General features: G+C 36.0%; 1 protein-coding gene across 5 annotated transcripts in view; it reads left to right on the top strand.

Moving 5' to 3' along the window:
- Positions 1-17,671, top strand: part of LOC129882498 (uncharacterized) — a 32,508-nt gene extending 14,837 nt beyond the window's left edge. For 4 of the 5 annotated variants that reach the window (XM_055956799.1, XM_055956801.1, XM_055956803.1 and 1 more), the window contains 5 exons: positions 3,286-3,345; positions 3,974-4,114; positions 15,734-15,829; positions 15,915-16,841; positions 17,355-17,671. In XM_055956799.1, the coding sequence (XP_055812774.1) occupies positions 3,286-3,345; positions 3,974-4,114; positions 15,734-15,829; positions 15,915-16,445 (828 nt within the window). In that variant the 3' untranslated portion in view covers positions 16,446-16,841; positions 17,355-17,671. The remainder of the gene's footprint in view (positions 1-3,285; positions 3,346-3,973; positions 4,115-15,733; positions 15,830-15,914; positions 16,842-17,354) is intronic. The other variant, XM_055956802.1, reaches the window with a different exon arrangement.
- Positions 17,672-18,150: the final 479 nt, after the last annotated feature.

Below are 18,150 nucleotides of genomic sequence, written 5' to 3' on the forward strand. Positions count from 1 at the left end.
CCGGGCCAGCCCTTCATTTGAAAGGGCCTTGAAACGGCCAACCCAACCCAACCCTAGAAGGGTCGCGGGTTGGGGTGGGCTAGCCCTTCTTTTTTTCTTATTTAATAATTTTTTTTTCTTTTCAATCTTAATATAAACTTAAAATTCTGTCAATATATTGAGTTTTTGACATGTCTAACAAAATTATATGAAAGAACATAATAATTAACATACTGTGCATTATATATACAAAGCCTATAACAAGTGAGTTACCGTCTACATCTTTCACATAAGCAAGTGAGGAGCTTCATGGAGCTCATAAGTCACATAACATGTATTCTAGTCTGTCAAGTACCTGTTTAGTCTTAGAATCATATCACTATGTGATCTATGCAAGTGCAAGCCATGTTGCGGTCAGTTGTTTTCCTTTTAAACACGTGACAGATATACCAGAATCTTACCTCAAATTTGCTGGAAATTACAATCTCTTAACTTGACATCTTCAACACCAAACAATTTTCTTCAAAATAGAACCTTAAGACTAGAAGAGAACACTTGAGAACAACATCACACCAATATGGGCTGCCTAGGGAACTCTTTCTCTAGGGGACCCAAGCTCCTCAACGTGTAACCACAAGTTCTCCCACTCACTTAAAATTTTAAACTATGTGAATACATGCAAAATACTTACCTTAGGGTTGTAAAAGAAGAAGAAAACTCAAGAGCCTTCTTTGATGAGAAAGTCATGGCCGAGATAGAGAGACTTGTGAAATTTTCTTTGTGAGTAATATGATATTTGATTACCTCTTGATGGATGGGTCTTGGGATTGACATAGACGTAGGGGGTATTACAATATGCTTTTTTGCGGATTACATAGTATTGATTGATGAGAAATGCGACAAAGTTAATGATATGTTGGAGGTTTGGAGACAGACCTCTGGAGCCTAAAGAGTTCAAGTTGAGGACTAAGGCAAAGTACTTAGAGTGCAAGTTTAGTGATGTAACTCACATGGCAGATGTGGAGATGAGGATTGATACACAAGTTATCTCCAAGAATGAAAGTTTCAAGTTTTTGAGTTCGTCTTCTAGGAAATGAGGAGATTGATGTTGATGTTACGCATTGTATTGGAGAGGGAGGGATGAAATGGAGGCTCGCATTCAGTGTCTTGTGTGTTGAGAATGTGCCACTAAAGACTTAAAAGTATGTTTTATAAAGTGGTTGTTACACCAAACTATGTTTGGGGCGAAGTGTTGGTCGGTCAAGAACTCGTACATCTAGAAGATGAAAGTATCGGTAATGAGGATGTTCCGATGAATGTGTGGACATACTAGGAGAGATAGGACTAGGAGCGAAGATATTCTGGACAAAGTGGGAGTGATCTCCATGGAGGACAAGAGAGGGAGGGAGGTGAGACCGAGATGGTTTGAGCATGTGAAGAGGAAATGTACATATGCCAGTGATGAGGTGTTAAAGGTTGGCTTGGTGGTTATGAAGAGAGGTAGAGGTAGGCCGAGGTAGTATTAGAGTTGATACACCTACAGCGTATCAAGGACATTGCCCTAGATAAGAAAATATGGAGGATGAGGATTAGGGTTGAAATTTAGTAGGTAGTCAAGCACTGTCAAGTTTACTCTATCCATATTGCTATTACTACCCTCCTATTATCTTATTCCTTTGCTTCAGTTACCGTATTATTTGTTGTTGCTACTGTTCTCTTCTCCTTTATTTTAAGCATGACTTCATCACTACTATATTCCGTATTATACTTGATTTTGATATACTTTACTTAAGCCAAGGATTTATCGGAAACAACTTCTACCTTCACAAGATAGGGATAAAGCTGCGTACACACCACCCTCCCAGATCCATTTGTTGGATTACACTGGGTATGTTGTTGTTAATGTTCATGCATGTGGGTCTTGCTGGATGATGCCAGGAAACTTCTGTATTTCCATCCTAACAGATATGAAAAAGTCTTTTTTGCTATCCAACTTGTACTTTTCTTGTTTTCCGTCAAGTGACATTTTTTGTTTAATTGTACCAAGTCAACAACAACAACAACAATATACCCAGTGAAATCCTACAAGTGGGGTTTAGAAATGGTAGAGTGTACGCAAACCTTACCACTACCTCGTGGAGGTAGACAGGCTGTTTCTGAATGACCCCCGGCTCAAGTGCAGCACATCCAAGTACAAAAAAGAAGAAAACAATGTAGAAAGGTACGAGAACAACAAACAAGTCATGTTCTGTATATTTGAACCGAAATGTCATTGGGATGTGCTATTAAGATTAGAAGGTGAGCTCTTGATGCTATTTAATGAAATTCTCCTACTTCATCAAAAAAAAAGATGAAAAGCTGAGAGAATTAAAAGTTGAATGGGAGTATATTTGAACCGAAATGTCTCCGGGATGTGCTATTAAGATGAGAAGCTGAGTTCTTGATGCCATTTAATGAAATTCTGTTACTTCATCAACAAGATGAAAATCTGAGAAAATTAAAAGCTTTTGGCAAACAATGGCATTAAAATTTTCCGTGTTGAAACCTATTGTAGTTATCTGTCTGGATACAGAGTTTTCTTTAATATGGCTGTGTGTAATAAGGTGGTACCTTAGAGTACACGTGCCTTGAAGTAAATTGCATATCAGTGACTTAAAGCACAACCACTTAGTAAGTTTGAAATAAATTGCACAACCGCTTGAACATTTCTGGGAGTGCATACGGAGCTTAGTAGGCTTAGCACTTCTAATCAAGTAGAAAGAAATGAGAATAGTTTACTGGTTTGAGCTACATGGATAAATCTGTTTGATTTTCCTTTGCTAAATTATTTATGAGTCAATTGTTGGAGGAGATCAATGCAGTGTTCTTTTTCAAGAGTTACTTATGAACATAAAAAAGAATAGATAACAACAACTATGCCTCAATCTCAAACAAGTTGGGGTCACTTGTGAATCCCCACTTTCATTTAAGCTCAAAATTATATCATCATCATACTAAATTAATAACGTGAAAAATTAGTTAAATTTGTATATAAATATGATAAAATAAAAATAACAAGAATAATAACAACAACAATCTCTAACAAGTCTTAAACCTATCCTCAACTAGTAGCTATCACTTATATGGATCTTTTTTCCCCCACTGTTCCCTATCTTTAGCTAAGTTTGCATTGATACCAGTTTTCTCAAAATAAAAAGAAATAAATAACAGGGCGCATAACCTGGTTGTTAGTTTTATCTATTAAGTGACTAGTTATTGTCAAATGCTTTAGTAAGTTCAAAGCGTAGTCTCTTCTTGTTTTTGCAGAAGTCATTCAGAGAAATAATTTCCAGTCTGAGTGGTGATAATGCACTTTTAGAGATGCAGGTATGCAGTCCCAGCAACAAAAATGTATCATGTTTTTCTCGACTGAACTTTTCTCATCAAACTGTGATCAACCTGCATAATTGGCTTTTAGTGTCTTATCATATAATTTGTTCTTGGTTTGCTAACCTAGCAAATTGCAGGTGTTTCTAAAAGAACATGAGAAAATAAATGTTTCCTAGTGGACATGGTTCTAGGGATATTTTAGTGATAGGTTCGATAGGAACTGGACGATCCTATTTGATCAAATACCTAGCGATAAACTCCTACCTTTGAGAATTTAAATATACCGAAAAGAGTGTTCTCCACATTGGAATTTTGATTTGAAAAGTTAGGCATTCCATATCCGGGTGTGACTCTCTTGATGGATACAAATTGTGATGTTAATTTATAATGAATTGTCGACATGTTTTGTTCTATTTGACCAAATGTGTATCCTTATACATAGAAGGCATTGGGAGTTGTAGTTGGGCATCAAAGTTTTTTATTTTAAGCTTTGCTTTTCCTGATGCTGTATCCTGAATTTTGACATCTTGTCCTTATTATGGCTGTTGATGTCAACCCATAGAAAAATTGACAATCATTGTTTACGTTAATTCCTAACATGGAAATTAAAATCAAAGCCTGGCAGGTGAAGGAGTTCGAAGAGTTGAGGACCAATATTGTACAAGAAAATCAGTTACTGAAAGCAAATATACAAGTTCTGCAGACACAAGTCTATAATCTCGAGAAGAGTGCTGGACCTCCTTGTTCACCAACTGGACTCAAAATGGTCAGTTGTTAATACTCTCTTTCAGATTAACCTGGTCCTATTTTCTGTTCTCATTCGTTTCTGTTTCCATGAGTGATAGAAAGTAACACACTGTTGATTTGGCTGGCCAACCTCATACCACATCACGACTTTTAAGAAGATTGAGATTATAGTTAAACATGTTGAGCTTTTAAATATATTTATTAAGAAAAGATCAGTATTGATAACATAAGACTGTAGTTTACTTGACATGTCATATATGACTTTGTTATGCTGAGAGTGTCGTGAGCTATAGGGCTACATGTGCTAGGGAGGGCAATGTGCGCTAGAGAGCTATGAGCTAAGGCTAACACTATGGGGTTTTGATAATTAACAAACAAGTAACAAAACATAACAAACACATAGAAGAACCAGTTCTTGAGCATGATCACAATAAAGAGCTGCTATCAAGAAGTGCAGTCCTAATGGTGAAGGAACCAGGCCCCTCATAGTGGACTGGAAGACACTGTTGATCAAAACCAAGGTGGATTCCAAGTGCGTAGAAGTCCTTGAGGAATTGGGATTGTGACAAAACCAATGAAACAAGGAGCAAGAAATATATGGAAACATTACCTTATTTACCAACGAGGAAAAAGCTTTGGAAAATAGGAGAAAACAGTGGCCAAACGCGTGAAGGAAACCAAGTCAAACAAGGATTAGAATCTTGGGAAAGTCTTGATCTGATTCGAGTTGAATTGGGAATACAAGAAGTGGTTACTTACTCCTATATAAAGCATTTCATTGATGCTTCTGAAATCATTCACACATAGTGAGAAGAGAGCACACCCTTAAGAAGAATTATTTGTGTTTTGTGAAGAACGTGTTCCTATCAAGAATTGCATATAAACAATTCTTGTTATCTATTTGATTCGCTGAGTATTTGTAACCTTTTACTTTTCTTAGTTGATTTGTATCAAGTATTGTTTTGAGTTGTAAGAGATCCAACAACTAGGTAGAGTTGTTGAGGCAGAGTCTACGCCTACAATCGAAGTGCATTGGAGAGAATGGGAAGGGGAAAAGGTGCTATAGTGGTTAACCCTTTAGGTGGTATAGTGTTCAACTCTTAAAAATTGTAAAGCTCAAATTTAGTAATAATTCGAGATATAGGGCCGTGGTTTTTTGATTCCTCGGATACAGAAATTTTCACGTGAAAACCTTGAGTTGATTGATTTCCTTTGATTCCACATTTGTTTGAATTGATGAAGAACTTGGTTCTTAAGTATATAAGGGGCATCATAAAACAACATACTTGATCATTTTCTATTTGATGAGTTTTAGCATATGTTAGAATTGGAATTGGAGTAGGATTTGTATATAGTATCCTACGTGGAAAAGAGTTGTTATATGTAGTGTCTATAAATAGAGCTCATTGTAACAATGTAGATACACAATCAATAATATTTTTCTCCTATATTTCACATGGTAACAGAACATTTGTGGGAAATATTTGAGGAAAGGAAATTAGGTCAAACAGTTGTTGTGCGGCAAATTTTGACCACTTTCTAAGTTTGTTTTGCGTCAACTCCACGTCTGTTGGAGTTGTGCAAAAACCAACACCACCATGGGGTCCCTACCCTCTCGCGTCCATAATACACAAAATGCCGCCGGCAGAAACCCTTCCACATGTTCCTACACATTATCGGTAAGTAGTTTTCTCTAGAGAGATCTACACCACAAATGGGTGCATGAGCCTCTATCAGCCACTTTTTTTCCAAGTCAGGGCACCCAACAATTCTGACCTCAACCATATATTTTTTTTTAAGTTCCAATCACTCCAATTTTCCTACATGTTCCAGAATTTTTTTGCGGCGAGTGCCAACTTGCGACTCGTTCCTTTAAGACAAATGTTTTTTGGTGAAATTTGCTTGAAGTATTGAGCCATGTCTCTTGGATTTGATTATTTTTAATCCCCAAAAATATGGGAATCAAAACTTCAAGCCCTATGATCACTTAAGAATTGTTAATGGGAAATACAAACTATATAGTTTGGGCTTCCCCGGTTGAGGTGTGGTGCAAGGGTCAAGGTGTTCACGATCACTTAACGACAAAGGTTGGTGTGGTAGATGAAAAGGAAAAGGCTAGTGATCAGTGTTGTGAAAAAGCGCCGAAGCGCTCGCTTTAAGCGTGAAGCGAAGCGAGGCGAGGCACTAGCGCTTAAACACCGTGAAGCGAAGCAATTTCAAAAAAGTGTGCGCTTCATGGGAGAAGCGAGAAGCACGCTTCATCTAGAAGCGAGAAAAAAGCTCGCTTTTTTTGAAAAAGCGGCACTAGGTTTTTTTTTAAAAAAAAAATCTATAAAACTTATAATTAATTGTTCCAAGCTGCTGCGACTTCTTCTTCAACTTCGACAGTTCAACCAGATTAGTTTCTCTTCTCCTCTTCTTCTCTTCTTCTCTTCTTCTATTTCTATTTTTATTTCCATTCAGCAGTTCTGCCGTCTGCGCAACTGCTGCGATGTTCTTCTCTTCATCTCTTCTTCTCTTCTTCTTTTTCTATTTCTGCGCAACTGCCATCTGCGAAGAATTATTTTTTTCAAGTTTTATTCAGCAGTTTGGCCATTATTTTTTTGAAGATAAAGCATATGCTCTGTTGTTTTTTCCACATAGTCTGGCTGTTTTATTATTTAGTTTTTTAAATTTTGCTGCAGTTGCTCTTTTAATTTTGCTGCAGCTGCTCTGTTATTGTTTTGACAATTTGACTTGTGTGACTGAATTATTATTCTATTTTTGCTTTGTAGTAAGTTGTATTTTCTTAATGGCACAAAAAAGGAATCCAGCTTGAGCATATGGAATTGCCATGGGAAGTAACACAAAAATCAAATGTGTTTTTTGTGATGACATATATTGGCAGAATATTTCGTCACAAGAAGCATCTTATTGGTGGTTATAAGATGTTAAAGTGTGTTGAAAGGTCCCGAATAGTGTGAAGGAAGAAATAAAAGATTATTTTACGAAAAAAAATGAATTTAAAATTCAAATGAATCCTGAAGCATCCATGGTTAATCTTGTTGATGATGATGAAATGGATGATGAAGTTGAAGTGAATATGCCAATGGGGCATATTTTATTATCTATGCATATTTTATATTTTTATACTAAATAGCGCTTTTTCTGAAAAAAACATGCGCTTCGCTTCGCGCTTCTCGCTTTTGTGAAGTGAGCCCCTGTCGCTTTTTTCCGCTTCTCGCTTCTCAAAACACTGCTAGTGATGTAGATGTAAAGGAAAAGGCTAATGAGGTAGATGTAAAGGCTAAAGAACAATGGGAGAAGGTTGATGCTTAATTATGTGGTCTCTTGTGGCAATCTATTGATTCATGTTTATACCCTTGTTTCGCCCATTCTAGCGCTTTATATACTAATGACGTCTCTTTTTTATGATGTGATATCTCGAATGACAAACTTAAAGAAACAAGAATTGGATATGTCAACTTACTTTGGGACTGGTACATGCAGTCATGGAGGAATTTGAGGGTTGGATGCTAGTCAACGAACGTTGAAAAGCAACAGGAGAAAATGAGAAAAGATAGACGTTGTTTCTAAATCTTGCACTTGCTGGACTTTCTACTGACCTAGATTCAGTGCATGGTCAAATTTTAGCTAGTCTGAAGGTTCCTACAATGAATGAACTATTCTCTCATTTACTTCGCTTTGCCACACCTCTTAGTGACACAATGGTTACATCACCCACCATTGACTCCTCTGTTCTCGCATCTCAAACCACTAAAAATCAAACATCTTAGTCTATGGAGAACTGATGTGGAGGAAGTCGTTTTGGAAGATCTCGACCTAAGTATAGTTATTGTCATAGGCTTGGATACACTCTTGAAGTATCTCTGCATGGTTGACCACCCCGTAATCCTCATGTTGCTTAGACTAATACTATAGTTAATTAGGGGTTTTCTTTATCTAAACGGGAATATAATGAGTTTCTTCAGTATCGAGCAAGTAAGTAGACATCTATACAAGTAGCCTCGGTTTGTTAGCCTAATATTGCAGTTGCTAGTAATTGTTTTGCTTGTGTTACACAATCTAGTACCCTTGGACTAGGTGTCGTGAATTCAGACGCTTCTAATCATATTTTTGGTAACAAATCACTTTTGTCAAATATTGTTTATCCACAGTTTCTTCATCCTATTACTTTAGTCAATGGGATCCAAATAAAACCAAAAGGAGTTGGACAAGCTAATCCGCTATCTTCTGTCACTCTAAACTCCGTTCTTTATTTCCGTGGTTGTCCTTTTGATCTTGTATCCCTTGGTTATTTGCCATGTGTCCTGAATTGTGCCATAATATTACTTGATGATTCTTTTATTATGTAGGACTGCAGTATGGGATAAATGATTGGCACATGGCATGAATCATAAGGGCTCAACAATCTTACCTCTTCTAATTCCTCCCAACATGCCTTGTTTCAAATTCTCCACACTTAATCCACAGACGTTTGGGACATCCAAGTTTATTCTAGATACAAAAGATGGTGTCTAGTTTGTCTAGTGTATCCATATTAGATCGCATCAACTTGGGAAACACAACCTCACTAGTTTTCCATGTATTGCTGAGAGTCGTGCAAAGTCCGTTTTATCATTAGTTCATTTGATATTTGGGTTCCTAGTAGAGTCGGGGAACCTTAGGATTTCGTTATGTTGATAGTTTCATTGATGATTATTCAAGATGTACTTGGATTTTCTTAATGAAAGACCATTCTATATTCAAGAAATTTTGTACTGAAATACAAATTCAATTTGGTTTTTCTATTCGTACTTTTCATAGTGATAATGACTTAGAATACTTATCCTCCTAGTTTCAACAGTTTGATTCACCAATGAATTATTCATCAGACATCTTGTTCGTACGCCCCTCTGTAGATGGGGGTAGCAAAAAGGAAGAGTATGCATCTCATTGAGACTGCGCGCACTCTTCTCATTGAGTCTCATGTTCCACTGCGTGGTTGGGTCGATTGCATTCTCACGTCTTGCTATTTAATTAATCGGATGCCCTCATTTTCCATTCGAAATCAAATTCCTTAATCAATATTGTACCCTCAATCACATCTATAGTCTCTCCCCCTTGTGTCTCTGGGAGCACATGTTTTGTTCATAACTTAGCCCCTTGTAAAGATAAATTATCCCACGTGCTCTCAAATGTGTCTTTCTTGGTTATTCTTGGGTTCGAAAGGGGTATTGTTTGCTACTCACCTAATCTTCCTCGGTACCTTATGTCTGTTGATGTCTTATTCTTTGAGTCTCGCCCTTACTTTACATATTCTTCTGATCATCCCGACAGGTCTGACATTTTACTTATAACAACTTTTGAGAAATTTACATTTACTTGTACATCTTCATCCACAGTGCCACCAGTCTTACCCATAGCGACCTTTGGGGAAGCTACAATTACTTCTACATCTCCATCTAGTGTACCACCACTTCTGACTTATCATCGCTGTCCACGATCATCATCTAACCCGGATGATCCATTTCCTACACCATACCCTGCACCTATTGCGTATTAGTCTCCTGTGAATCAATCGATTGCACTTTGGAAAGGTATACGGTCTACCAGTAATACTAACCCCCATTTTAACCTTTTGTGTTATTATTGTCAGTCATCATTCCATTATGCCTTTGTATCATCTTTGTTTCCTGTCTCCATTCCTAAGGTGCTGTTTGGCCACAAATATATTTGGAAAAAACTTGAGAAAAACTTGGGAACTAATGTTTGGCCATATAACTTGCTATTACTTGGCAAATATATTTGACAAACATCTCAAGTTCCCAAGTTCTAGAAAAAACTAGAATTTGGGCCAATTTCTAGTATTTGGGAATTTTTAAAAATTTAAAAATTACTCCAAACTTTTATATTTTATAAAAACACCCATTATCTATTAATCCCAATTAATATCTATCTACAACCAACTCTATTAAAAAGAACAACTTGTTTTAATGAGTTATAATTTAGGTGGAATGACTTGAGAGACTTTTATACTTGGCTCCGTTTGTAAGTTGGACCCTTATACTTACGAGTTTATCAACTGAGCCCTTCAACTCACCAAAACACAATATTTTATACCCCTCTGACCATTGACTGAACTTACGTGGCACTGATGTTGCTGAGTTGGAAAAATGCATCATTACATGCGTTTTAAATCGAGTGAGATTAAATATTTTACATTAAAAAATTATTAAAATTATAAAAAAATTGAAAAAGATCTGTAATTAAAAAAAAAACAACCCTTCTTACTTCCACACACCCCGCCCCATACACACGCTTACACCCCCAACTTTGTTCTTCCCAGCCCACTTTTTCTTCTTCTATGGATCCACCCATCATACCCACCCCCTTCTTCTTCATCTTCTTAATATCAGCCCCCCTTCCTCCCCCAACCAAACTTTTTATCCCTATCTCTAAATGCTTTTTCAAAAATTTCTTTTTTTTTGCTACAATCAATACCTTCCTTGACCATTTTTTGTTCTGCCATAGTTTTATCCTTAAAAGTTTTAATTTTGTGAGTATCTTTTGAATCTTGTTTGTATAATGTGAAGGGTGATATTGAGTATTGAAAAACTCCATTGATAAGCTTGAGGAAGCTTGAAGAACAATAAATGTGTTTTGTTAATTTATGAAATTAATTCAAAATTGTGATGAGGATTTGTTGGGTTTGTATTTGTGAACTTATAATGTAAAATTCAAGTCAAATAGACAAGAATTTGATCTATTTAGCATGAATTTGGCTCTTAATTTGGGAGAAAATATGAAGAACATAATGTTCAACATTTGTAGAATTTAGAAAAGTATACTTTTTTTAATATTTAATATCTTATGTGTCACTAAAAATGACATGGAATTCCACGTGTAAAATGAATGTACTACACTTGCACACATCAGATGAGAAAGGGGTTTGAAATATTGTGTTTCAGTGAGTTTAAGGGTTCAGTTGGCAAAGCCGTAAGTATAAGGGTCCAACTTACAAACGAAGCCAAGTATAAGGGCCCCCCGGGTCATTCCGCCTATAATTTATCCTGAATTAGTGTAAAGTTTGAGTGTGTGATTATTGTCATGCTCTTGCCCATATTCTTATTTTTGTTGTTATTGTTGTTGATTGTTAACAATTATGTTGTAATATTAGTTTTTAACGAAACATGTTCATTATAAAATGATAATATAAACTTATGGTTAATTTTAATAATTTTTATAGCTAATGGATATAAATCATATTTTTTAAAAAGCCAAATATTTCTCCCAAAATCTATGGCCAAATGCATGGTGAAACTTCACCCAAAAATGACTTGTCAAAAATATTTGAAAATTTGTGGCCAAACACTAGCTAAGTCTACAAGTAAAGAAGCACTTTCTCATCTAGGATGGTAACATGTTATGATCGACAAGATCTCTGCTTTACATGCGAGTGGTATTTGAGATCTTGTTCCTCTTTCAGATGATCAAGTTGACCCGTTTAAGGCTCGCCTTGTTGCCAAGGGGTATATTTAGATATTTGAGCTTTATTACATTGATATTTTCTCTCTTGGCTAAAATAACATTTGTTCGTCTTTTTCTATACATCGATGTTGTCCATCATTGGTCTCTTAATCAGCTGGACATTAAGAATGTTTTTTTTCATGATGACTTTGAAGATGATTTTATATGGAGCACCATCTGGTTTTGTTCCGGGTGGGGTGGGGTGGGGTGGCAGTGATGGGTCGAGGATTTTCATTTAGGGGGTTCGAATAATAAAAATGTAGTGCCTAAGATGTGAACATGAAACCTCAAAGTAAATTTTAAACCCCCCAATCACCGAGTCAACCTTTTGTCTTGTGTTCAGTGTATTCAAAATCTCTCTCTATTTATATACATAAAAATAATAAAAAAATATTTTATATATACAATGTAATTTTTTGTTGAGGTGGTTCGGATAAACACCCTTCCGACCACCTAGATATGCCCCTGGGTTCTGGTCTAGCCTGGTGTCTCGATTGTGTCGGTCATTTTATGGTCTAAAACAATCTCCTTGAGCTTGACTAGGTAAGTTCAACACAATAATTTAGGAGTTTGGCATGACTTGTAGTAAGACGGATCATTTTGTGTTTTATCTGCATTCTGCTTCAAATTTGTGTGCTTGTCATTATTATTGACAATGATTAGGATGGTATCACTAAGTTAAAGCAACGCCTCTTTCAGCATTTCCAGACAAAGATCTCGGCAGATTGAAATATTTTTTAGGTGTTGATGTTACTTAGTCTAGATTAAGTATTGTTATTTTGCAACACAAGTATGCCTTAAACATTCTTGAGGAGACAAAAATGATGGGATATAGACCCATTGATACTTTTTTAGATCCGAATGCTAAACTCCTGTGATGACAAGGGGAGCCACTCAGTGATCCTAAAAGACATAGGTGACTGGTTGGTAAGTTGAATTATCTCACAGTGACTAGACCTGCCTTTTCTTTTCCTGTGAGTGTTGTAAGTCAGTGTATGGATTCTCTCTATGAAAGTCATTGGGATGCAGTTGTCGGCATTCTATGATATATAAAGTCAACTCCAGGTAAAGGATTACTCTTCGAGGATCGAGGCCACTAGTAAATCGTGGATTAACATATGTTGATTGGGCAAAATCTTCTTCTAATAGATGTTTTACATCCGAATATTGTGTTTTAAAAAGAGGTTTTTCGGTGTCATGGAAAAAAAGAAACAAAGTGTGATTGCTTGTGTCACTCCCCAAGCCTACACCCTAGACGTGCCCGACACTCAAAAACCATTGTTGATTCCAAGCAAACCCTTGGTCTGGCTGACTACTAATCGGAGGACGAAACATACATGCGGAAGTTTTAAAAGTAAAGAAAAAATGTAAAACATTTAAAGTTACTTTTAACTAAAAGTCTGTATATACCTTTGAATCATAAATAATAAATATGTTTAAACATCTGAATACCGAAAATTGTACTGACTCACTATACTGTCTATGGAGCCTCTACTAACTGAAGATAGGTGTCAGGACAAGACCCACGACTACCTAAATAAAGAACTAAGGTCTGCTAATACTGAAAGCATAACTAAATGGAATACTAATACTGAATTCATAACTAAATGGAGTCCCTTGAAGGCAAGAAGGTCTCACCAAAAGCTTACGAAGTGATGATCTCAACAAAATGCCTATTGACGATCCTGATACCTGTATCTGCATCATAAAACGATGCAACGTCGAAAGACGTCCGTACATGGAATGTACGGTATGTAATAAGGTTGAATGAGAACATTCAGCTAAACTGAACACATGCTGAAATGAACTGAAAATAACTTGACTGAAAGTAAAGTATGTAAGTGAATGAAATCATCAAAGCCTTACAATGAGATATGCAATGATAGCAAAATGCTAAAATAGTATACTTTACTTTTCTTGGGGAGTTTCTCTAACCAACAACCATCACTATGAGCATCATGATGATACAACATCTAGCCCACATTGCTAGAGCCATCCTATACCTTGCTAGAATATAGGACAATAATAACTGAACTTATGGATCCATATCTAAGCCTTTATCAGGGGCTGGGTGAGGAGTCGCCCGAACCAACATCACGATCCTATCTACGCTGGCGGCGCAATTTATGTGGTTAACGTTATCTAAACTCTTATCTAAATCAATGCTCAGTACTATCCCAAAACATGCATTAACGCTCATAGTAATATCTATGTTGAGTAAACACTCAAAAGTACTTCTTTAATATAATACTGAACTTTCTTTTAACTGCTTTCTCAAACTGATTATGCTTTCTTAAATTTAGTCGTGATTTTCTCAATGCAAAATAATGCATTTGGAACCATTCAAGTCCCCTAAAAACTCTTCTCAAACGATAACTTACTTTGATTCAGAAGTTGATGCATGAAAATAGTTATGCCAGAGCTTTCAACAATTCTTAGCTAAATATGGTTCATATGATAAACTAAGCATGGACAACAATTCAAGAATCAGAAATACATGATGAATTATAATCTCAATGATAAGAGATAAGGAATAAAGGACAATTTGAAATTCATGAAAACTTGGGGTAATACCCTAGATTTAACTCTTACTGATTGAATTTGGATGTAAGGCATGAGGACGAACTAGTTCGTCACTTTGAATTGCCTTACATGGAATAACAAGATTCTTGAAGAAACTTGGAGAAGATGCTTGAAGCCCTAGGTTCCTCTTGATCCTTCGCTCTAAGCCTTGGGAATGATTATGAGAGTATTCTAATCAAACTAAACTAATAAGGACATAAATTAGGTGTAAAACCGTCGGGGTTTAGACTTAGAAGGGGTGGGAAAAGACTAAAATAACCTTCATTAAAAACTGTTGGAGGCTGTTTATGAGACCATCTATGGTCCGTAGAAACTTGTATTGTCCATAGAAGGCCTCTCATAGAAAGCTGGCTAAAAATTCTGAGGTTTCTGAAGTTTTGGTTTACGGAACCTTTTACGGGCCGTCCTGTTTGTCCGTAGAAACCAAGCAAAAATTGAAGTTTCAAGACTTCACTTCCACGAGGCAATCTACTGACCATAATTTCTTTTACGGGCCGTAGAATGGTTCGCGAAAGTCAGGCTTAAATACCAACCTTCAGGACTTTGTTTCACGGGTCTTTCTACGGTTTGTAAAGTGAATTACCACCCATAGTCCGGTCTGTGAAACTCAGACTTAAAATCTTAGTTTCAAAAGTTTGATTTCACGAGTCCATCTACGGTCTGTGGTTACTTTTATAGGCCGTAGATGGTGTCTGTAAATATCAATTTTCTGTAGAACTTAAATCTTTTCAGGGCTTTTCCTGGTCTGATGTGATTTAGAATTCTTGGGGTGTTACAACTCGATGTAGTGCAGAAGCAGAAGATCGAGCAATGACTATAGCAACTTGTGAGCTAGTTTGGATTAAATAGTTACTCAGAGAACTAAAATTTTGGAGAAATCAGTCAGATGGAACTTGTGTGATAACCAAGAGGCCTTTCATATCGCATCAAATTTGGTATTTCATGAGAGGACTAAGCACATTGAGATTGATTCTCACTTTGTCAGAGAAAAGATACTCTTCAGAGATATTGTTACTAAATTTGTGAGGTCAAGGGATCGGCTTGCAGATATTTTCACCAAGTCCCTCACTAGTCCTACATCTATAACAAGCTTGGTAGATATGGCTTGTATGCACCAACTTGAGGAGAAGTGTTAGAATAGGAATATGAATATGATTTGTATATAATATCGTACGTAGAAAATAATTGTAATGTAGTGTATATAAATAGGGCTCATTACAAAATGTAGATATACAATTCAATAATAATTTTCCTCTTATATTTCTCAGAACATACAAATCGATACCATTTTAAATGGCACTTAATGTATTAAGTGGTCTTCTCTGTCATGAAACACATTTAATGTAGTCACTCACAACATGTATTTAAAGTGCTAAAAGCATTCTAGTCACACAAGAAGTACACTGTCAATTTGGGGTAACCAAAATAAATTTAAATGATGGGTATGGAGTATGGACAATATATATTGACTATTGATATATCTGTACGTACAGCACAGTGTTGCACATTGACATGTTACCATTTTTTTTGCTTTGTCTTGATAAAGAATACTCCTGAAAATGGGGATCTGAATTCTGAAGTAGTTGCTACCCGAGCATTGGTGGACAAACTGATTGATGAAAATGCGGAGCTTGTGGAGAAGGTTTCAGCTTATTATTCTCTTATTGCTAGAATCTTAGATTATGATATACTCTTCAGGATTGGCAATCATTATTTTCTTATATTAGGTGAAGAATTTATATGTGGAGCTCGAACAAAGAGGCCCACCAATGGAGGTATCTTCACTTTTAGGTTCTGATGTAATTACCACAAGCTCTGAGGCAGCTCGCATTGCCAATGAATCAGCCCTTGGGTCACACAAGATGCCTGGAGCTGTTCACGAGCATGAAGTTGATCATACTACAGAGCCAAAATCTGAACCCAGTGAAGCAGTATTGCAGTCAGGTGAAAGGCTGCAATCTCTGAAAGATGCCATTGACAAAGCTGCAAGTGATCATGAGCATGTGAATAAGATAGATAGCAGAATTGATGTTAATTCATCGGAAATCGAGTCTGATGAAATTGTGCAGATCCTTTTAGACGAGAATGAAGTCCACTCAGCAGATTTAGAAGTCGCAAATGTGGATCAGGATGACGAGGAGGTTCCCCTCACCAATGCACCGTTAATTGGTGCTCCGTTTCGTTTGATATCCTTTTTTGCTAGATACGTGAGTGGTGCTGATTTGGTTAATAAGAACTCAGCAACCTCAAACCGATAACCTGCTAACAGCCTGCAGCTGTAAGAAGTTAGATTTTACACAGCAAAAAGGAGAAGGATGACACCAAAGATTAAACATAATCACGTCAAGTTGAGTGATATACTTATTATAGTCGTAGGCTGGATGCTGCCCCCTTTTTTGTACCAATTTTATTTTCATAGGGATATTAGTTGTGAAAGATGAAAATATTGATTTGGGCCATTCTTACACATGCCTGAAAATTTGAAGACGTAAGAACAAAAGTTATTATGCTAGAGATGAGAGTTGCTGTTGGTTAATTTAGCCAAATGGATTTTGTATTTCTTTAAACTTCATTTGGATGTTTTGCACTCCTCTTAAGCTTGTGGTTTGTGGCGTACTCCTAGCATACCCAACACAGGCGGTCAGATAGAGCTGGTACGAATGGCTTAAACTTGAATAGAAGAACATGTCCTACAAAGATTGTGTTAAATATTAGGAAAAATTACCTAATTAAGCAATTTATTTTACAATATTTTTAAAAATTCCATACCAATTGAAAAAAATTATAAGAATTCCTATTTTCCCCACTCTCCTATTTTTGGATACGTAACTCATCTTCTTCTTACTTCACGCTCAACTCCCCTAAATTCACATGTATCAACGATTTCTTCCAACTCACCATTTTTAAATTAGAACCATATCATTATAGTTTTCTTCATCAATTTTAAGTTCTTAAAAAGGTGATAGAATTTCTTCATCATTTTTTTGCTTTCAGTTTATTAGATTTTTGAAATTGATTTTTAAAATTTATGTTGTTCATCTTTAATTTATGATACATATGGATTCTGCTCCATCGTTTAGTATTGGTCTTATCTAATTAGTTCCACAAAAGAAAGATCTCATCCCTCGTGTTTTTGATTCGAATGATGATGGTTTTCATGAAAATAGATCCAAACAACGGAATGATCCATTAATCATGAAGAAATTGCATGAGGAGAAATAGAAGAAGGATGCATGTACAAGTTTGAAATCACCCGTAGAAAAAGCTTCTAAAAAGGGGGGAAAAGTAGAATCTGTTACTAGACGCCCTTCTCTACCCAAGGTTCGGATTCCTAATGTATCTAGTGGATTAAGATTCTTATATTAATGTATAACGCCTATGTTTGAACATTACGATACATTTCAATTTTATAATGTACAATGTATCGTATTCAAATATTATTTTTGATTAATAACCCTAATTTAGTGAAACATAAATTAGTATGTATCATGTTCATGGTTATGTAATTGATTCATAACTATTACAAATTTCAATATAAGTTAGTACCAGATATATTCACCCCGTCTTATTCAATTTAGAAAGATATGTATCTGTATACATTACAAAATCTTATTGTTGGTACATATAAATCCTATTGTTTTATCATATTTATAGTTATGTATTTGATACATAACTATGCCAAATTGTCTAGTTGACTATCTATCTTGTGCTGTAATATATCTGCAAACTTTAAGTTTTGTTCAATGTGCATCTTGTGTTGTAATATATTAGTGTGTGTCACATTCAAAGTTATGTTTTGTTAATGCAGGTTTTAGTTATTGTCACAACCCAAGCTATGCCCTAGGCGTGACATGGCGATCGAAATTTCGAAGGACTCCAACCAAGCCTCTTAGAAGTAAAGCTATTTAAAGCAATAAAGCTAATCATGAAAGCAGAAGTAATAAAGCTAATCATGAAAGCAGA

Source organism: Solanum dulcamara, chromosome 3 (assembly GCF_947179165.1).
Source record: "Solanum dulcamara chromosome 3, daSolDulc1.2, whole genome shotgun sequence".
NCBI lineage: Eukaryota > Viridiplantae > Streptophyta > Magnoliopsida > Solanales > Solanaceae > Solanum > Solanum dulcamara.